Source organism: Podarcis melisellensis, assembly GCF_964234715.1.
Source record: "Podarcis melisellensis genome assembly, chromosome: 3".
Lineage (NCBI taxonomy): Eukaryota > Metazoa > Chordata > Lepidosauria > Squamata > Lacertidae > Podarcis > Podarcis melisellensis.
The window spans coordinates 31,433,256-31,455,303 of NC_138530.1; the positions used below are offsets into that span (position 1 = coordinate 31,433,256).

The window sequence follows — 22,048 nt, forward strand, 5'->3', positions numbered from 1 at the left end:
GCCTTTATCTGCTTATTCGCTATTGGTGTCTTACTGAACAGCTGCATTTAGAGTTGAAATACTGCCCCTGCTCAGCTGGCCACAAACTATCCAAAGCAGTCCCTTGCAGCTGTTACAAACTCTACGAAATGCAGACTCTGGGTAAGTAATTTCCAAAACTAACAACTGCAACTGTTGCAGGCCATATAGTTTTAAAATTCAGAACAAGAGCACGACTTGTAAAACAGTTGAAGCAAGTCAAAACTGAGAAAGTCCTTCCTGATTACAAAGAGTCAATTATGTTGAATATGAGGTTCTGGACAAGATCCAGGATACAGCAAAAATATGGTACCTTTTTGAAAAGTTAGTATCAACGTAGGAAAATGGGAGTAGGTTGCTGGTAGTTCTGTGTTGAAAGCACAAACACAACAATACTTTGAAGACCTCAAGTAATATAAAATTATTCTATTGTGGATAAGAACTGGCAAAGAATAATAATCACACATGCTTCTGAGCAAGCAATAAAATATAAGTTAAATGCAAATAGAGACTATAATGTGAACTCTGGGAACCAAATAGCTGCTTACATTCATGTAATGGACTTACTAATCCAATTCATTTTACTCTGCTTACGTGTTAGTTCTTCAGAGGCCTATCATCCAGCACCTAGTTATGAACCACAAATGTCTTTGGAAGCCCATAAACAGGACACAAGAGTTAGCAGATTTTCCACTAGCTAGGGAGTGGGTTTCCGTGTACTGCATAGCCCTATACCCCTCCCCATGGCTAGCAAAAGTAAAATATATTGGCAGGCTAGCAAAGAAAACATGCTTAATTTGCATACTTTTAGGGCACAAAATGTGGGCATTCTTATGCCAACACTGTAGGTCTGAACATTTCATAAAGTTTTGTGATAATCAATACACTTGTCACCAAAATGTATCTGAATTTGTGTTTTATTGAATGTGATTGCTTAATTATCCTTTAACATAGCTTTTGGTAAACATTTATACCTACTTCATAATTTAAAAAAAAAGTCTTACATACTTATGGTAATCTTGACACTTAAAGCAGATCTTTGTTTGATAAAGCAGAGAGATTAAAAGTGATAAAATGTTCATATCCTTTATTGTTTGGCTCATAAACTTCCCTTGTAAGAAGCCCTTAAAATAGTGACCAGATAATAACAACTTTAGCCCCTACTTAAAAGTTCTCATATAAATACAATCTGTCATCTCCTATAGTTTTGGAACATCATATCTCTGTACTGTATTTGCAGAAAAATAGTCTGTCTTTTTTAAAGAGAAGCAGCACCTCAGCCAACTGGAACATTAGAAGAAGACCAGAGGGCTCCCCAGATCACATTTGCTTGGCTTTTTTTTTTTTTTTGTTATCAAAACAGGAGTGCCCTTTGGACATAAGCCAAAAGTGTTTAACAGAATGGTTAAAATTCAGGCGGCATAATTTTAAAAACCAAAAAATGAAACCCAAACCCCAAAAGGTAGGTGCCACATTTGACAACTCTTTTGGTCCCAGTGATCTAGCATTTGTCCATACAGTCACATCTTTCCATAAAGGCAAACAAGTAAACCCTAAATAATTCCTCTGAGCATTGTTGTTCAGTATAAATGTACCACAATCTGTGCAACGACCTATAAAAATGACTAAACCCAAAGTGGCAACTTTGTAAAATCAGCACTGCAAATGAAACCCAGATCAGTGCTCCCTTTGGAAGAAACGGACTGTGCGACACAAAATATTTTGTGAAATCCAGAGGTCCAAGGGCGCCACCTTATGTTAGTCCCTGACGAGGAGACATACATGTTTACATCTCTCCAAAGAAAGTGGGTTCCTCAGGGTAAGAGACATGAATGACAACATCCCTTTTTACAGACGTTTTTCCCATGGTGCCATAGTTCTGGTGATCCAAATTATCCATAACTGACCTTTCATTAGGAGAACGCAGTAGAACATGGGGTACAAACATCTGGAACGGCAGAAAATTGGAATCTTGAATAATTTAAAGAGGCAAGATATGATAATTTCAAAATGGATCAAATATTTTTATCTCATCCCCTGTTTTTCTTTCTCCCACCTATCTTCTGCATGGAGGCTGAATGTTGTTTTGTTCCGCTCTGGACTCTTAAACCAGAAATGAGTGTTTAGTAGGAGAAACAGCATTTCATGATTCTACAAAAATCTTTCCCCCAGGATTAAGGACAAAACTTGGAATATTTGGTTCAAACTAAATAAGACTGCAATATCTGAACACTATATAGAGAATGTGTTTTCTAAATATGTCTTTGTTGCACCTAAAACCTATGCAAGAATATATTTTGTCAACTGAAGAACTTTAGGTCAGCTAGCCCTGAAGGCAACCAAAGCAAGTGTTTTGTCACCACAGAACTTGCTGATACAAACAAATCCTTTCCTGGCAAGAAACTTGCTTTCCCGTGAAGAATTAATAATTGTTTTCTGATAAATGCTTACAGCAGATTTTCGAGTTGTTGTTACTGAAATAGCATCAGTCCCCGTTTCATCTTTTTTCTCTGTCTGCAAGTATCAATAGAGAAGAGACGAACAAATATTAAAATTTGTGAAAATATGCCCAGTCTTGTGCAGAAACATAATATTTAACTGTATTGCTCCTGTTTGCCAGTACTCTCAGTTCTATCATTTAACACGAAGAAGCAAGTACATAGCTATACAGGAAGAACTCGCTCTTTTTTTAACATAACACTTAAATATTTACAGCTACGGTAAGCTATTACCGTATTTTTTGCCCTATAGGACACACTTTTCCCCCTCCAAAAATGAAGGGGAAATGTGTGTGCGTCCTATGGGGCGAATGCAGGCTTTCGCTGAAGCCTGGAGAGCGAGAGGCGTCGGTGCGCACCAACACCTCTCGCTCTCCAGGCTCCAGGAAGCTATCCGCAAGCCTTGCGTGCCCGGGGGAACTCCCCCCGGGCACGCACGGCTTGCGGGTGGCAGCCTGCAGCGCGGAGCACGGGGTGCCCTCCGGAGGACGCCCCGTGCTTCGCACAGGTGTCCGCAAGCCTTGCGCGCCCGGGGGAACTCCCCCTGGCGCGCAGGGCTTGCGGGCGGCAGCCGGCAGCGCGGAGCATGGGGTGCCCTTTGGAGGATGCCCTGTGCTTCGCGCAGGTGTCCGCAGCCTGCCACCCGGTGGGCGAGGCGCCCTGAAGCAGAGCGCCTCGTGCGCCGGACAGACATCCGCAGCGTGGGGAGCCCTGCAGGAGTTCCCCGCAGGGCTCCCCATGCTGCGAATAGCAGCCTGCCGCCCGGCGCGCGTGGCACCCTGAAGCAGAGCGCCCCGCGCGCCAGACAGACATCGGCCAGCCCCACAAGCTCGGGGGACAGCGGGGAGGCGCAGCGCCGTCATCCCACTGTTCCCCGACCTGGTTTTGGGGGGGAAATAAAGGGGAAATTTTTTCCTTTATTTCCCCCCCCCCCAAAAAAAAAGTTGGTGCGTCCTATGGGACGGAGCGTCCTATGGGACGAAAAATACAGTAATTAGTCAAAACTTAGCTTTACTGATGTAATTACTTTAACAGTTTATTGTTTAAATTGTGTTATATTTTATTGTAACCCCCCCTGTAATCATATTTGACAGTGTGTGGCATACAAAAACCACCAAATAAATTAATAAAGTAGCTCAACTGGCTTTGGATTTAGTGTTAAGTGCCAAATTAAGTGAAGCAGAAATGATTAGCAACTCTCAGATACAATAAGAGTGATTTACCTTATAATTCAGAGGGCTGAGGTACTTGAAGCAGCCAAAGCAGGTATAGCCTATGCAAACACAAATTGCTATGGCTACAACTAGGAATGTAAATAAAGTTGTAGGTGCTCTAAAACCTAAGGAGAAACATTTACAAAATATGAAATAAAATAAGGAATGAGATAAGAGGATGGGGAAATCTCCGCAGCCGCACATACAAGCAAGCAGGTAACACACACAAATCTTGAAATATGGGAATGTACCGTATCATTTGAAAACTATTCTTCTGCCTTTTAAATTAGAACAGGGTTCTGCCGGGCAGCGAGGGCGACTGTCCTGTTTCACCACTTGAGTTGAAATACCAAGGTGCCGGTCCCCTGCCAAGCTGAAGCCTTGCTTAGCAGGCTGACATGGCTGTGGTTTCTGGTGACAACTCACCGAAACCCAGAAGCTGCAGCCGCTTCTCCTTACACAGTATGCCCCCCCCCATTATAAGCAGTAGTAGCAGCAAGATCTCCAGGAGGTCTCGCCAGAAGTCACTGCCACTTCTTGGGTTCTCCGGCAGTGATGGCAAGGGGTGGATAAGGCACCTGAGGGGGTGCCACCCCTTGGGATTCTGCTGCCTGAGGCACCTGCCTCAGTCTGCCTCATGGGCAGGCCGGCCTTGCTCAATGAACTGACTTCCAACACTCCCAGGCAACTTGGCCAGGGACGCTGAGAGTTAATAGTCCAGCATCATGGGGAGGGCACCTTGCTGGCTACCCCTGTGCTAGAAGATCTGCCTATGTCCTTGGGTCTCAGTGTTTGGGACTGCACCATTAGCTGTTCCCAGAATCGGCAGCCCTACACTTCAGCTGTATCTTTGCCCTTTGCTCCCACTCACACAGCACAGAGATATCCATGCTCAACAACAAAAATTACTACTTGTCTGCTACATAAGCCTCTCAGAAGTCTGACCATTTGCACGCCACTCATACTTACCTAGCCTCAAAAAGGAGAAAAAATACAGCCAAAACAGGCAGAGAATTGGAGCTGCAAGCGCTTGAGTCACAGCCGCAGAATGGATTCGTTTCTCTAGCTTTGCAGGAAGGTACGCAAAGTAGAGATTGTGGCGGTCAACGGTATGCTTTAGGAGCAAATAAATTAATCCTGAAAATAGGAAATAATGTCAGAGTTACAAAAAAAAAAAAATTCTGCTGCCATTTCTCACCACAGAACCATGAAGATGTTAAATGTCCCCTTTGTTCTATACAAGCCAAGGCACCCAAATGTTCTTGTGCCTGTAGACTCAGTGATTGCCAGGAATCAAAAGGTAAACAGCATATAAAATACCAGACTCTTGCTACTGACTTTGAATAAATTAGCAGCTTCAGTTTTATAAGGTTATACAAATGCTTCATTTCCTCTTGTGGGATGCCATTATATGATATGAGGAAAGGCTCTAGCATGTGCTCTTTCCACCGAGACATCTCTGCTTTAATTTGTGTAAACTAGCAAAGTTCTGTTGTTTTAAATCCCATCCAACATTCTGTTTTTTTCGTGTTTATTTTGTGATGCACACTAGTAACGTGTTTGTTCAGCTGTGAAGAACTGTCAGCATTCTGTTACCATGTGTTTGAGGAATTCACTATGGTTTTGTTTAGTTAATAATTTTATTTGTTTAATAATTGCAAAGGAAAAACACAACCACCACACTTTTGGTGGTATAAAGAACAGGATCTCCATTCAGAAGAAGAGAAATGCCATGCTTGTCTCCTCAGAAGTTCAATGAAACTTGACTTCCAGATAAGCAGGACCATAACCTAACTGTTATTAGAAGACAAACACATAGCTTATATAAGGGTGTTAAATATGTTATAATTGAAACATAAAAACCAATGCTTGTTTCTGGGAAACCAGATTTTACAGAAAAACAAAGCACACAAGTTCTAATCAAAATTCAGTTGGCAAAAATGGTGCCTGTTTGCTGTATCAAACTGAAACAAAGATCAGATACATCTTTCCATGTATGTTGCTATATTTAACTGGTGTTGTTTGTTTGTTTTCTGCTTTAAAAAACCCACCTATGTATTATTGGGGATCCCTGGCATGAAAGATTACATTTAGTAGAATCCACATTTTGTTTAGTATCTAGAATGATTTTTGTAGGAATAAAAAAAAAATACATTCTAGAAAACAAAGGTAATAAAACTAGGCACTACCATAAATAAGAATGTTAAAATTTTTACACCAGGTGTACCATAATTTGCCAGCCCTGTGCTATGGAAAATTAAGCTCTGGATGTGTCTTGAAGACAGGCCTATTCAGCTGTTTAGTATCCTTTTCAGATGAGCCAGTTATTCTTGCGATTATTCTGTGCTGCTTTAAAGTATCTTATGTTTTAGGACATTTGTAATATATGGGAAGTATGATCTACACCTGAGAGCTATGTTCTCATAAGTTGTTTCATGAGCTTGTAACTCCCTTTTTCATCCTCAAGACCCCAAAATCCATAGCCTAGTCTTCTTACTAGTCTATGTTGACCTTTTAATGTTTCTCGTGTTGCACTTCCTACAATGCGTAACCCCTTTCAGATCAAAAAATACTATGCTATACTAATGAATACAACAAAAAGTATACAAATGAAAACTAAGAATAATATAGAGGCAAACCTAAAAAGCATGTGGAACATGTATTTAGATTAACCAGCACTACACTAAGTTCCCACTGAGAGCAGCAAAATGATTTAAGTTGTCATGTTCTTTTCTTACCCTGCATGACAAGTCAGCTGGCACAGAAACTAGTATAACACATTCATTTCTCAGTTTCAATACTATATTCAAGCCACCAAGCTCTCCTGTTTGTCCTATTACAATTCCAGCACACTGGCCAACTTACCAAATGGGACAATAAGGGGGCAGGTGATGCTGTAGGCCATGATGACGGTGAACACACAGAGTGTCCACGCATACATTGCTCCAAACGCAAACTGAAATGCTTGGTGCTACAAGGAAATAAAACATTTGCGTTAAGTGTTGCAGGGACAATATTCTGCCTCTTATTCTCTCCATACACCAGTTATTTTAAAAGTGGTGCATGCCACACTTTAGCAGACATGCGTCAGCAACCTTTGGGGGCATGAGTACATATCAGTTGCATCGCTAGAAATTTGTTGCGACAATTGAGAGAGCTTCACTTGCTGACTCAGGACAACTGAATCATGTTACGAAGTTTTAAAAAAAGCCAGATCTGTAAATACTTTCAAATGTTGGGGTCCTTAGATGGAAAGTTTTTCTATGCTTTCTAAAATAAAAACGAGAGGGGGAGTGAAGCTGCTGTGTTTGAGTAAATGTTGTGCTACAGAGATTAACTGTGCTCCAACAGAAGGCCACCAGAAAGCTGGGGAATCAACAACAAGATTGAAATTATCGGGACGACCAAAGTCCAGGGATGAATGCCGGAAGCCCATATGAACAGAGATGCAAAATATTGCTGCGTACAGTTGACAGGAATATAAAATTCTTTGTGCAATAGGTCTAGGTTTCATACCTGCTTAACATGTTTTCTCTCAGAACTGGATTTGGCCATAAACATGCGAGCAGTGTATACCAGGAGTCCTGGCAAACGCAACAGCTCCATTCCAGTGCCAATGAAAGCCGATGCAATCACATAGTTCACAAAGAAAGCTCCTTGGTCAGGCAAAAAGACACACCTGCAGGTAGTTTTAGAAGAAGAAGAAACAAGTGAGTGATGATGAAGAAGAAGGTGAAAAACCTCATCTGGTCACCACTTAACACCCCCTACCCCTGCCTGCTCTGGAGAGAACTCTACTAGATCTCATTATATGCTCCAGTATGCCCGAACTCTGGGAGGTAAACTAAGTTGGAAAAAGTAGCTAAATGGAAAGAAAGGCAAATAACAAGGCAAAACTGTGCTTGAATAAAAGAAAGGAAAAGACTTAGCCAATACTGAAGAAATGCAGGAGTAATAGAGGAGGTACTGCTTCTATCTAGAATATGCTATGGCAGCATGCTCACAATTGCTTGCATATTCAATAAAATTAAACCACATTGAACTATTTTCAATTTCTGCATTAATTTTTCCAACAATGCTGTTTGCCAAAGTTTCTGAAACCAGAATTCCAGATTGTCCATTTTAAATTGCAATAGCAGTTCTAGTAGCAACTGGATGATGAACTAATAATTATTTGTGATGCAGCAAACTCAGAGGGCCAAATGTGGTGACGGAGTAACCTGTTGTTTAGTAATTAAGCAACTTGGTTTTTACTTAGGGGATTTACAGTGCACGTGGCAGTAGTTGCCAACCACCTGGCACTCCTCCATTCCAAAGGAAACGCTTCAGAATTGATAAGAGAAAGTTTATGAGATAACATGAATTTTTTTTTTTAAAAAAAGCCCAGCTCTCCAGCTTGTGCTGATGTAAGAATGTGTGTTTACTCCAAGGCTGTGACTTCTATTTGAGTATCACATTTCTATTCCCACACATTTTTGAAATCAGGAATACACCTGTAATCTTTGTCTACTAGAAATTTATATATGGCAAGCATTCAGCTTCTAAGCACCATCCTTTCAAATTGTTCTAGCTGCCTTTTTTGCATTTTCCTTGATAATTTGCTTATTTTGAAAATAATTGCTTAATTGAAAATAGTTAAATTTGGTTTAATTTTATTGAATGCATGCTTGTCCTCCTGCCATAGCATATTCTAGACTGTGGCTTGTATAATAGCAATGAGTAATAATTTATATTCTGTATACAATGATTACTTCAACAGAAAATAAAAGATTTAACTTCCATATATTTAAATATGAACCTTCCTGTGTCTTTCAGTGATAATACACATAAATAACGATAATTGGCTCCATAACAGCCAAGGTAGGGAAGCATCATCTAGACTCTCTTTAATCTCTTCTCCAGAAAGCAGATTTACCACTTCTATAAAAGTATTTCAAATGAAACAACTGTTTATCTTTCCATGTCTCAATATTATATGCATTGCATTTATTGTAAAATATTGGATGTAACTGTACAGGAAGCAAAAGAGACAATGAAGGTACCAATGCTGCATGCTTCACCTAGATTCTAGATGTTGTTAAGTTGAATCTATTAGGTCAAAGTTCAAAATTTGTTTTAAGGAAAAGGAAAGCATCAGCCAGTATATTCTGTAGTCACTCCTTTATGGACAATGTTGTTAAGACAAAATGAAATAATGTTTTCTGGGCTCCCAGAGTAATTTATTTTTGCAGGTTAAGCAAATGGTTGAATATTCTAGACAGAATAGAGTTGTTCACAGTATCTAGAAGACATACAAGCCCCTGGGCAGGTAGAAAAAGGATCTTAACTACTTACTCTAATCTAAATCTAGATTCAGATGCGCGGTCAAACACCCAACGAAAGAAGACATCGAGACTGGAAGAAATATGCTAGCATTAGACTCCATAATTCACTACAGCCAACACATGAACAAAAGGGTCTTTCTAAGCACATCATTGTTATTTAAGAGTTTTAGTTACACTTTTGTTTTGAACATTTGCCTACAAAACAGAGGAAGTTATACATGGCGAAAGGTCAAAACGGATGTAAGGATCTACCCCAACTTTTTAAATAAAACACCATTAACCAAACTTAAAAGCAGCTGCTGTAAGGCCTCCAATTTTGATTGGGGTATGGATGCTCAGGAAAGGGGTGTTCAGCTCTTTCTGCAGATACCATTTCCCTGAAACCCTTGAAATTGCCTCATTTGAGGGAGGGGGAGAACAGATGCCTGAATATTGTCAGGAAGAAAGGTGGGGAAACTTTGGGGAAACAGTTAACACATGCCAGCAGCACATAAAAGACCATCACCTCTCCTCACAGCTGCTTTTTAAGTTAGAAAATAAAAAGAACAATCCAAGACTTTCTGTGCCACCTCTGCTTTGGCCTTTAAGTCCCACTGAAATCAATGAGGAAAAAAGTAATGAACTGTGTCCTTACATCCCTTTTATTTTAATGGGATTTTGGTGTCATTGCACACTACACCAAAACAAAATATGGTTTAAGAAAGCAACAAGAAGCTGGAAATGTTCTGTGGCTTGAGCACAGATGTGGGATGATATGGATTCAACTGTCCCTGCTTACACAAACATCACTGTAGTGCAGGCATAGGCAAACTTAGCCCTTCAGATGCTTTGGGACTACAACTCCCATCATCCCTAGCTAAGAGGACCAGTGGTCAGGGATGGTGGGAGTTGTAGTCCTAAATGATCTAGAGGGCCGAGCTTGGCTATGCCTGCTGTAGTGCCTCAACATGTACACTGGCTAATATGAAATAAAAGAAGCCAAAGTAAGTAGTTTAAGAAGTTAGCTTTCCATGAAAGCGACTTTTTTATGTAATTAGTAAGCCAAAAATTTCAGCACCAAAAAAAATCCAGTGTCTTAGCTAGAAAGCTGGGATTCTAATGTGGTTTTTACAGAACCATAGCTAGAGTGATCTTGCACTCCCGGGGGAACCATCCAGATTGCGCCCCCTAGCGATGGACAAATTAGCTCTTCTTTCCGCCTCTCCTCCAACCCCCACCCATTCAATTCCTCACGCACTTCACTTTCACATTTTCTTATGAGGTAATAATCAATATTTTTATTTATAGACATATTTATGGACATATTTTAAAGTCAATTTTGTGGGTCCCGTCCCCCGCCTGTGCCCCTGGCAGGGGCCTTCCTCGCCACCCCCAGCTACGGCCCTGGGTTTTTACCTGGTCAAACCAAGTGAAGGCAAAATTAGCACCATGAAGATTAAAAAAGTGTAGACCTTATGCATCATTATTCTGTTTTCACCAGACCTATAAAAAAATAAAATATCACATGATACATACTTATGTTATAAAACATGGGCCTTTGTCTTCCTTCTACCTTTCCAGTTCTTACAGGTAACAAAAAATGAAATTTTACTATTTGGCCCGACTGCCAATTAGGATGCGGGCCCAATTCAAAGAGCTGGTTTTGACCTATAAAGCTTTAAACGGCTCAGAACCACAATGCCTTAATTACCACTTCTCCCCATATAAACTGACCCAGACTTTGTGATAATCATCTTATGCCCTTCTTGAACTGCCCCTTCCACGAGAGGTCCAGAGGGCGGCAACACAAGAATGGGTCTTTTCTGTGGTGGCCTCCCATTTGTGGAATGCTCTCCCAAGGAGGCTCGCCTGACACCCTCATTACATAGCTTTCGGTGCCTTCGGCTGATTAAACAATCTATGGCCTTTTAAATGTGTCTTGTGGGGGGGTATTTTTATGTTATTCCTTTAATTAAGCTACAATTAGTGCAGAATGCAGCTGACAAGAACACTGACTGAAGTGTCTACCAAGATAATATAATGCAAAAGATCTACATTGGTTGCCTATATTCTACTGGGCTGGGTATTCTGGTGCTTGTATTGTCCTATATGTACAGGTATCTGAAGGAAAAACCACCCCTGAATCAGCCTGCTTTGGCCCTTCAAACTACATGGTAGGCTTTCTCATTGTCTTACTACCAGGAGAAATACAGTGCATAGCGACACAAGACACGGCCTTCTTGGGGGTGGTGCCTTGATTGTGGAATGTTCTTCTTCTAGAGATAAAGCTGGTGGCATTTTGGCCCCCAACGTTTATCTGTTTGCCCATGCGTGTATGGGATTATAGCTGCCCAGCAACTGATAGCCAAGAGAGGCTCTATGGGTGTTTTTAATTACTGAAGTTCAGTGCTGTGTTTTCAGCTCCCTGGAAATGTAATGATTTAACTATGCTGTTACCCATGCTGGGATTGTCTGATAAAGGGTAAAGGTTTTTTTAAAAAAATGGAAGACAGACACGTAATAAATGCCATAGGCTAGGGATTGAGAACCTGTGGTCCTCCAGATGTTGTTGGGTGACAACTGTCATCATTCCTAACCATCGACCTGATTGGAGTCCAACAAAATCTGGATGTTCCTTATCCTTGTCATAAGCAATCCATAGTCACAACAGCTCTGCCTTAAAAACATTCAGTCTTTCAGGGCACACTCCCATAAGTCAAACACTACACCTGATTAGAAACTTTAGCAAAACAAATAAAAACAACATGATAGATTGTATTAGTTAACTCACCTAGGGAAAAGAGAGTGGCTCTTGTTATAACATGGCATGACCCTCATGGGCCCTTCCAACTCTATGATTAATGTCTAACTTCACCTTTGCCTCATGGCATGTTTACATTAAAAATCAGTGTTTACTTGGGAGGAATGGAAGCTGCTAGTTTTTGCGGTTCTGCTTTCTATAAAGTATGTATATCCTTCCTTCCACAGAATTTTGAGGTCTTTAACTAACAAAAAAGGAACATATATTCTTACGTTGTCCAGTGCGATTCAAGAAACGTTGAGTACAATACTATTGTTGGCAGCAAAGCTGAAAAGGACCACAGGATGAGTGTTGGGAAGAACTGGCTCACAACAGGGTTCTGTGAGGATGGAGAGGAAAGAGAAAGCAATGAAGCCCATTTCTGTATAGTCACATTGAAAACAACTGAGCTGAAAGCATATCTGTTATATTAGCTTTTAAGAAAGGTATACAACTCACCGAATGTGGCTTAGTCTGTGGGAAGAATACAGAGGTGGTGACTAGGATTTGGCCAGTTACACCGGGCTTCCTCAACCTCGGCCCTCCAGATGTTTTGAGACTACAATTCCCAGCATCCCTGACCACTGGTACTGCTAGCTAGGGATCATGGGAGTTGTAGGCCAAAAACATCTGGAGGGCCAAGGTTGAGGAAGCCTGAGTTACACAGACTTTGACAAAAGATTAAGATGAAAGAGAGTGTTTGCATAATTACAATTTCTGGGCAAAACCCTCTAAAAAATATTTGTGGGAGGTGTTGCATAGGGTTGTACCATTTCTAGCTCATCTACACTTTCCGAGTTTTCCCATGAGGAGAATGAAACCGGAATGTAATGGGCTACTCACATTAAGATAGTGAATAGGCTTGGTTACATTAAACTTGTCCATTGTCGAGATAATGATGGAAGGGGTTGTCAAGAAAAAGAGCACAATAAACAGGAACAAGTTGATGCTAAGCCAAAGAAACCACCACTTCGCCCCTTGAACTGAGAGCTTTTCCCTGCAAGAGAGAAGACACAGCAGATCAGCAAGTGAAAGAATGGTATTAACAGATGTAAAGGTAAAGGTAAAGGTACCCCTGCCCGTACGGGCCAGTCTTGACAGACTCTGGGGTTGTGCGCCCATCTCACTCAAGAGGCCAGGGGCCAGCGCTGTCCGGAGACACTTCCGGGTCACGTGGCCAGCGTGACATCGCTGCTCTGGCGAGCCAGAGCCGCACACGGAAACGCCATTTACCTTCCCGCTGGTAAGCGGTCCCTATTTATCTACTTGCACCCGGAGGTGCTTTCGAACTGCTAGGTTGGCAGGCGCTGGGACCGAGCAACGGGAGCGCACCCCGCCGCAGGGATTCAAACCGCCGACCTTTCGATCGGCAAGTCCTAGGCGCTGAGGCTTTAACCCACAGCGCCACCTGTGTCCCCATTAACAGATGTACCTGTTGCTTAAACAAGTACAAAGCATGGGGCAGGGAAGAAAGGCATGTTTTGAAGTAGGAACTAACAGGCAGGGTGATGCCTTATCCCTTTTAAACATGACTGTGAGAAGGGCGGTTATTGTTTTGCTGTTTTGTTAAATTATTTACTTGTTTTTATCCTGTATTTTATTCTGTGATCTGCCCAGAGATCTTATGGTGAAGGGCAGTATATAAATCTAAATAATAATAATAATAAATAATAATAAATAATAAATAATAATAATAAAGTTACCAACAGATATCCTCTGGATAAGTAGCATATGCAACATTCCACTTTGAAACAGAGAGTTCCTTGCTGTAGGCTGACGGCTGAGGTTCTGCAACACACCTAAAGCCTTGACATTTACAGGCATTGAAATCTTTAAGAATACTGCAATAAAATAAAGTATTTCAGCATTCATACTTGGAATTACTTGATAATGTACAGAGAAACTGATAGGAAAGTTACTATGCATGATCAAAGCAACCCCTGCGTAACCTTTCAATGTCACACAGCCACCAGAGGGTAACAATCAATATTGTTTCTTAGATTAAAACTGTGTATGCAGACACAAGTTATAACATATAAAAGTAATCTAACTCTGAGTAGGCCATTCAGGCTGCAAGTACTTTAAATATCATTCACAACCTTGTTGTGGTTTTCACTGCCAAAAAACTAATACAGAAACTCTTCTGGAATTTGGATCTGTAGGTCTTTCAGATAAATGCAGTTCAAACAGAAGAGGTTCATTGTTTGATTAAGACAAAAGTCAATTGCCAGCTAAAATTAGTTAAATGTGAGGGGAGGAATGGGTGAAAAACCTCAGATGAGCTGAAAAGGCAATGTACTCTGAGTTCCATCTGCTGACTTTGTGGTATTTAAACAGATGCATGAATGGTTTTGGGCAGGGGGTGGGGTGAACTGGGATTGGTTTGTGTTTCATTTAGTGTAAATAATTCAGCTTTGATGACCATATTGAATTAAAAGAACAAAACACTTACTGTGTTGCCATGCCTTTCTCCTCAAATGTTACAAAAGCCATTCCCAGTGGCTTCTCATAAATTAGCTTTTCCTCTTTCAAATATTCGCTCAAATATTTATTGCTAACCTTGGTGTAGTAATCTATAGCATCCTCCTGTTGAAAGGAAGATTCTGTTACAAAAACAGTGTTGAATAATTCTTACAGTTCAGATCTGGAAATAGTATTGTTTTCACATTTCATATATTAAGCTCTTCCTATTTTAAACAGAGACATCATATACAAAAACTACAAAGCATTTTATCTTCCACACAGTTTTAAAACAAGTAATAAAACAGGCTCTTTACCTTTTTGCAACCTCTGACATCACAACAGCAGAACTGGCCAAACCATTTTGTGTGAATGAGACATCGTTTACCACTCTTCTGAAACGCTTGTGTATAATAAGCCACATGTTTCTCTGCCTTTTTTCTGGGCACAAACACATAAGGTTTCATGATGCAAAAACAGATGAATTCCCCAAAACTATGTGCCCATCTTAGAAACACATTTTTATAAGTAAGAGTTACAGAACAGCCCAAATACATACATATAATGCAACATGTGTACTAAAGATCTAAAACTTGTATCAGCTTATGAATGCCAAATCTTGCAGGTATGCACTATGTAGACCAATGGTGTTCCTATAATGTGGAAGTATCATGCTCTATATTTCTGTATATATTATGTTTTTGTCCTACCCTTCCCCAAGGAGTCATCCATGAGGCTCTCTTATTTTACCCTCACGATATTCCTCTAGGATAGACTAAAGCTGAGAGACAGCAATTGGCCCAAGATCATACGCTGAGTTTCTTTGCCTCATAAGAGATTTGAACCTGGATATCCTCAATCACCAAACCCCAACATACTGCTTTGCAATTTCAGGAACCACAAACTGAACTGGACAAAAAAAATTCCTTCCAGTAGCACCTTAAAGACCAACTAAGTTAGTTCTTGGTATGAGCTTTCATGTGCATGCACACTTCTTCAGATACCATGCATGCACACGAAAGCTCATACCAAGAACTAACTTAGTTGGTCTTTAAGGTGCTACTGGAAGGAATTTTTTTGTTTTGACTATGGCAGACCAACACGGCTACCTATCTGTAACTGAAACTGAACTGGAGTTAAGAACAGCTACAGGGCTGTTTCACACTGTAGGGACATTAGGGCTACATGTGGTAAAAGTCACTCTGTACATCTGTATAGAAAACTATAACTTTCTCTTGCTAAAATATTGTTTCTGTATGCAAAACTTAATAGTATCTCATGATTGATTCTGCAAGGCTGAAATATTCTTAACAACAGCAAAGATAATACCAGCAGCCTGGTACTGGTGATCATCTCTAGCACCAGATCATTTTGCTGTTAACGTATTTTAAAATGAAGTGAATGCAGTTTCACCAGGGCATTTCTCATGCAGGTACCTTTCTGTGTAGAGAGAGGTGAGTTTGGACACATTATAACATAGCTGGACCTCTTGTACAGCGCAGGTTGGATACGCTTCACTGCGAAAGGATGAAACAGATAATTACAAACTGTAATAAGATGGTGACAAACACTGCATTTAAAAATAAGTAGGCTCAGAATATAAATTTAGACATTTTAACACAAGCCTATTGTGATTGGGGCTCAAAGTCGTCTGAAGCACAGACTTGCTGTCCTCAACACTCTTTAAAAACTGATTTGGTGGCAGGTGCCAGAAGGAGGACACTCCTATCACAGCCTAGAAGGTACAGGACCCCTAGAATACTACTGCCAGGTGCCATAAATGGCCTACCAAATTCCCTGGTCATGATACTGCAGCCTTGCAAACTACACTTTCCAAGGTTCTGGCTCCTGCTGTGTCAGTGAAGGAGGAATAATGAAGGCTACCCACATTCGGGCGACATGGGAAGGGAGCACAAGGGTGGGGAGGAGGAAAATTAAAACTTGGGAAAGTGTAGTCTGGCTCAGCCCCCATTGTGCTCCTGGTTATGTCCCTGGGGGTGAAATAGAGCTAAACCTCAGAATAGAATCTAATGTTTTTCTGGGTGTGTGAGGTTCCCCCCTCCCCCAAAAAGCTGTTTTACTTGAATCTACTTGAAGCTGAACAGAGATTTCACCCCACCACTGAAACCCAAATATTAATTCACAAAGTTAAATCTTGAGAACAAAGAAATTTATCAGGAAATGCTTCCTAGGAGCCGGTTTATCATACCCAAATAATATTGCTCCAGGCATTGGATAATCAGGAAAATTGCCACCGCACAGGTCAAAGCATGGTGCCAGGCAACAAAAAATTATACTCCATTGGCTCCATAGGTTGTAGTGACATTCCATACAAAGCAGTTAGCCGAGTGCGGGAAAGTTCTCCTCTGACTGCTCTATTGACCCCCTCTTATGCCAATTTAAAATTAATTGCTGGCACAAGTTTACAAAGTTGTCAAGATACAGTGCCCCTTGCTCTTCTGTACCATTCCAGCTAGCTTTTTTACAGTTTTTCCTGTAGTGGGTGGGTAGATAGGACTAGCCCCTGGTGCCAGTTAATATGGCAAGGTCTCTTCTTAAGAAGGAAGTCTAGTAGTTTATAAATCCTTGGCTGTCACTATACACAACATAGCTAGGGTAGACACTTAATTCAAGAACTACATTTAGACAGACTTTGCGAATCAAATTTTAATAATAGTCTGTAGGTAAAATTAAACAACAACTTAGTTATGTATTTTGTTAAGGGAGCTTAAAACTACAAGGGCCCTTTAAACAAAGAAAAATAAGCTCAAATAGAAATTCAGCCTCCCTCTCCCTCTCTCTCTTTTTTACTTACTTAAAGTGATTTTCTATGGTTGTTGCTTTGGCATTTTTGGGAAGATGAGTTATGAACAATGTGCGTTTTACCTACAGAACAGAAATTATTAGTTTCTCAGAGACTGTGAACTAGGGAAGAAGCCAGAAATGAGACACATTATTATATATTTCAAGTTGGACAGTGTGTATTTGAAGAGGAGGAAAAAAAACAAGGATTACAAGTCTGACCTCCCCCCGTTCACAAAAAAACACTTTCCGCCCCCAGCTGTAACAGAAAGGAATACAAGCTCCACCAAATTTCTTGGTTTTGTGTGTGTTCTGTTTTGCAGATCTGTCCCACAACCCAGCAAATCAGAAATGTGCATACATGATTTGCCAAGGGGTAGTTTTTCTGGTTTTAGGTTAGCTTACACTAGGAGAAGTAGCAATACACATTTTTAAGAATATAGAAACTTACTATGCTTTCTTCTTCATATTTGATGGCTTGAGTGTGATGTCTCATAAAGACAACGGTCAAAATCATGTACACAACAGCAAAAATAGTGTGCAGCCAGAAAAGACTGTTGCTGTGGAACACAAGTTTTGATGTATTAGAAGTGAAATGACTGGAGTATAACATTTGCCTAAGCTACTATTCAATTTATGACTGTTTAGTGGTCGGCAAGGCAGGATAGCAATCATAAGACTGACTATGTTACCTTTTACAACCTCCCCTTAAACCATACAGGACACGTGTCTTTTTAAAAATGTATATTTTGTATGTATATTAAATATATTAAAAATGTATATTGAGAATGCTCAAGAAAGATTACCTACAACCCAAAATCCATGTAAGCTTTGTGCAAGCATGGTTCAGGATGAAAGCACAATAAACAGGTCCATCTGAAGGGCCCTTAACTTTGAGGGCAAAGGAAGAAGCATTTAGACCCCACAGTAGTTCCAATAGCAACCCAAGTCTATTCCAAATCAAACCAGGGATAAGTAAAATGCAGTACACTTTCCGTATATCTTGTTCTGCCATGCCTGCTTTACATACAATACTTGCTTTTTACTTATATGGCAGGGGGAAAGTCCCCAAGTGGTAAAATCAAGGAATGTGAGACTCAGGTAAATACTACAGTACATACACAATATACATATATGATGTTAACATCTCAATAGTTACATACCCTGCTCTTAGGTTTGCAATAGTAGTTCTGCCAAAGCTGTAAGGGTCTTTATCTGAAAAACAGGACAACAGCGCAGTATACACACTTTGAATTAATTCTTTTAAAAAGAACAAAATGCTCTTGCATCACTATAATATTACCACTGATTTAATATAACAGTTCTACTCTTATATACTGCTTTCATTTATAAATCTCAAAGTAGTTTGCAATACACATGAAAACCATTGTTAGTATAGAACATGTCATCAGTATACGCACCAGGGATGCTACAGACAAGGGCAAGTAAGCAAGACTAGAGTTTTTTACCATCCAGATGTACAAAATAATGGAGGAATGGGGCAGAAATGACCCCGAGCCTCATATCCTTAAGCATTGCAGTAGCTATCACATGTGCTCAAAGATCAGGTCACTGGGAATCTGGCATGCAATATCAGCAGGCATGCACTACAACAAGTCAGGCCAAGTTGAAGGACTCATTGAGTTAGCGAGGAAGGTAGATAACCTGTTACTCACCCTCCTCCACCTTAAAACTCATTGATGTCATTATGTATCCTCCATCTCTGTGCTCACCCTTCTCTTGGAAGGGCTGGACACACGGCCATTCTCCCACTGCTAATACCTTCCCACCACAGACAAACTCCAAACAAGCATGCTTGTACCAGTTGGGTCCCTCTGCCAGATTCCACAGAGGAGCCTATCCCAGGCCCATTAGGTTAGCAACAGTTATGTAGCACCTTTTGGAGCCTAAAAATCACATAGGAAGGAAGAAAAGACTCCCCCCCCCCCCGGAAATATAAAGGAAAGAGGCAGAAGGAGCAAGCCGCCACCACTCCCTTCTGCTGTTTGAGGAGTAGGTAGGGGGTTCTAATTTCTTTGCCAATGTGGAATAGCATAGGCCCACCACTTGGATATTATTTTTAACCATTTGGTATAAACATCCTGATTCCTATGATATTATCTCAGAAAGAATACATGCTAAAAATGAGCTTCTGGGTTCCTTTAAAAGACAGAGAAAGAACAAACTCTGGCTAGAGATATTGATTATTATAATATATATATTTATATATATTTTTTAAAAAACATGCCTTGTTAGTTTTATTGATTTCTTACCTACAAGCTCCAGTGCCTTAAGCATCGCATGTAAAAAGAGACAGATTTTGAGCGTACCACTTTCAGTTCCATTGAATGTATTATGCATTATACAATCCTCTTCTCATGTAGTCTTTTTGCCAACTTAATCACCCCTTAACTTTTCAAACCCCCTTGGTCATGTAAACACAGGCTAGTTTAAAAAGTGATGGAAAGAGGCCTCGGGATTATTAGGAGTTGTTGACTCACTTTTTGTGTCATCCTGGGGTAAAAGACTGTTTAGCTCTGTTCATAGCAATTATCTTTGGTATGCTGAGACATGGAATTCTTATTTTTTCAGTGGCCACAACTGTGAACAGAATGGCTAAAACAGCCTAGGATGTATTCCAAGCTGGAGCTGTTGGTTCAGAAGGAAAACTACCTATACCAAGCTAATCTAGACACACTCTGAGAATCTAATATACTTGGCAAAAAAAACTTAGTCTAGTTACTCAATACCAATGCATATGTTTATACTCTCCATGGAGTAGTAATAGGCTATCATCAACACAGATGCGCTACTCCAATATAGAAGCACTAATTTATTGTCAAGGCCACAATAGAGGTTTTACCAGATGCCCAAAGGTTTTCTGGAGAAAATGAAATAACTATGATATATTCCACCTACATAAGAGTACTTTAGTCACTGGACCCACTACAGAGAGATTTTCTAACCAAGCCCCGTAAGAATAAGCGAGCCCTGCTCATCAAAGCATTAAGAGTGACATGAAACACCAAGTCATAAAAGGTTCTCACCAAGTAAGTCGCCTGATAAATTGACAGGAAGTATGATGCACAAAGACAGCATGCTGACTACAATCAGCAGGCAGATGAGATGGCGCTGAAAGGCGAGATAGGTAATGGCATCGTCCCCACATTTTACACGAATCTCTTCATCACTGCACCACAAATAACAGAACAGGTCAGTTGCCAAGTTTTACAAAGGTGGGCGTATGCTTAAGAAGAAGGCTGACTAAGGATTGCATTGCAGCTGCAGACTGAAAATACTCTGTGCTGTACAATATGGTGGTATCATAAAAGGTCACATGGATGCAGAAGCAAAAGAGGCTAGGCAGTAAAAAGATGCTGAACGGGTTCAAACAAAAGCACATCGACATGGAAAGAACAACTGGCATTTGGCCCACTGTCTACAATTTACAGAATGTGAGTGCTTTCTCCTGATTCAATTCTATACGGAATGAAAAACTTTTTAAAAATTGGATTACGAAGGCATTATTTGCACAACTAAAAGCAGATGCCAATCTGAAATACAGCTAAACCTTTGAACAGAATTATCATACTAAAGACAATATCCTGCAGATGCAGAAAGACACAGTAAACACAATAAAAATAAATAAAATAAATGTTTTTGTAATGGGGCAGGACAGCTTTGCTTACTGTAGAACCCAGCAATACTGACATGAAAAACTATTGAGCTGGACAGCATTACACAATTTCAATATGCCAACCTGAAAATTATTTCCTCTTATTTCAGAGATACATAATTTCATTTGTTTATTTATTTTTTAGAAAACAAAGAGGTTTACAATATACATAAAAACCATATAAAATGTTAAAATCAGAAATCAACTAACTATTGTAGAAGGGTATTTTCTTAATTGTCATCATAAGGTTGGCAGTTCTGTATCAACATTAAATCTAACCCTTAAGCATGACAGTATTTACTGCAAAGCACAGAGCTCTAGGTAAGATGTGTGATCCTGAAAACCATTTTAATGAGAAGCAGAAGTACACTACTATTCATTATAACTGGAAAAAGGTTTCCTGAAATGAGATAAATTGCAGAGGTGGGAAACCGAAAGTGGAGTCCCTAAGGAAGCTTGCACTTCCTACTTTTGAGAACATCTTAAAAACTCAAATTTAGAATCATGATTTTCTTGGCAAGCTCATATAAATGAGTCAACAGCAAGATCTAATGATCCTTCCCTAGTGAATTTTTATTTGGGGACTTGTGTCATCACAGCCAGTCTATCCAGCTGTTAAGATGGTAAAAGATCAAAGAAGTGTGTAGGCTTGCTTCATATAATAATGAATTAGCCTTTTTTTAAAAGAAAAAGAAAAAAAGAAATCACACATACTGGGATACGAATTAGAGATTATTTTTAAAAACACATTAAATTTATAAATGCCTCTATATAACACAATTCAAGTCTTATTTCAAAGCTATGGGCTTACTAACTGTTTTTCTAACCATTTTAACCATAGTGCTGTCCTTTCTTGCATTTAATATAAAAGCTTTCTATTCCGCCTTATAATTAATAATTCCCAAGGTGGCTAACCAAAATCCAATTGCTGCAATGATAAAGCATAGAACATAAAAAATGTACAGCCCTCTGTTTTCAAAATTGCTAAGAAACTGTTATTAGGCATAAAGAGCATAAAGAGCACTCGGATCTCTGCTACTTTGCGTACTCACCTCATTCGAAAGGCAGATATCATCCAAGAACAAAAACCCTAGAAGAAACAGAAATATTCTTTTTTGAACATCGAGTGGGATCCACATGCTCCCTGAAAAGCTGCTCTTGGGGTTGTGGGGCTATCCAAAATGGCATGCGATGCTGTGCAAGAGGCTGCAAATTGGAACAGGAAACTGGGAGTAATTAGAAGCTATCCCCTTTGCATGAGTAGAAACAGCTCCTGC

General features: G+C 40.1%; 1 protein-coding gene across 4 annotated transcripts in view; it reads right to left on the reverse strand.

Moving 5' to 3' along the window:
* Window positions 1-919: 919 nt before the first annotated feature.
* Window positions 920-22,048, reverse strand: part of TMEM63A (transmembrane protein 63A) — a 33,967-nt gene continuing 12,838 nt past the window's right edge. For all 4 annotated transcript variants that reach the window (XM_081903916.1, XM_081903913.1, XM_081903915.1 and 1 more), the window contains 19 exons: window positions 21,824-21,861; window positions 20,143-20,285; window positions 18,259-18,310; window positions 17,547-17,655; window positions 17,109-17,179; window positions 15,730-15,810; window positions 14,611-14,734; window positions 14,286-14,419; window positions 13,537-13,674; window positions 12,677-12,830; window positions 12,067-12,173; window positions 10,450-10,536; window positions 9,065-9,124; window positions 7,247-7,409; window positions 6,596-6,701; window positions 4,700-4,867; window positions 3,740-3,855; window positions 2,470-2,532; window positions 920-1,966 (listed from right to left, as the gene is read on the reverse strand). In XM_081903916.1, the coding sequence (XP_081760042.1) occupies window positions 1,805-1,966; window positions 2,470-2,532; window positions 3,740-3,855; window positions 4,700-4,867; window positions 6,596-6,701; window positions 7,247-7,409; window positions 9,065-9,124; window positions 10,450-10,536; window positions 12,067-12,173; window positions 12,677-12,830; window positions 13,537-13,674; window positions 14,286-14,419; window positions 14,611-14,734; window positions 15,730-15,810; window positions 17,109-17,179; window positions 17,547-17,655; window positions 18,259-18,310; window positions 20,143-20,285; window positions 21,824-21,861 (2,076 nt within the window). In that variant the 3' untranslated portion in view covers window positions 920-1,804. The remainder of the gene's footprint in view (window positions 1,967-2,469; window positions 2,533-3,739; window positions 3,856-4,699; window positions 4,868-6,595; window positions 6,702-7,246; window positions 7,410-9,064; window positions 9,125-10,449; window positions 10,537-12,066; window positions 12,174-12,676; window positions 12,831-13,536; window positions 13,675-14,285; window positions 14,420-14,610; window positions 14,735-15,729; window positions 15,811-17,108; window positions 17,180-17,546; window positions 17,656-18,258; window positions 18,311-20,142; window positions 20,286-21,823; window positions 21,862-22,048) is intronic.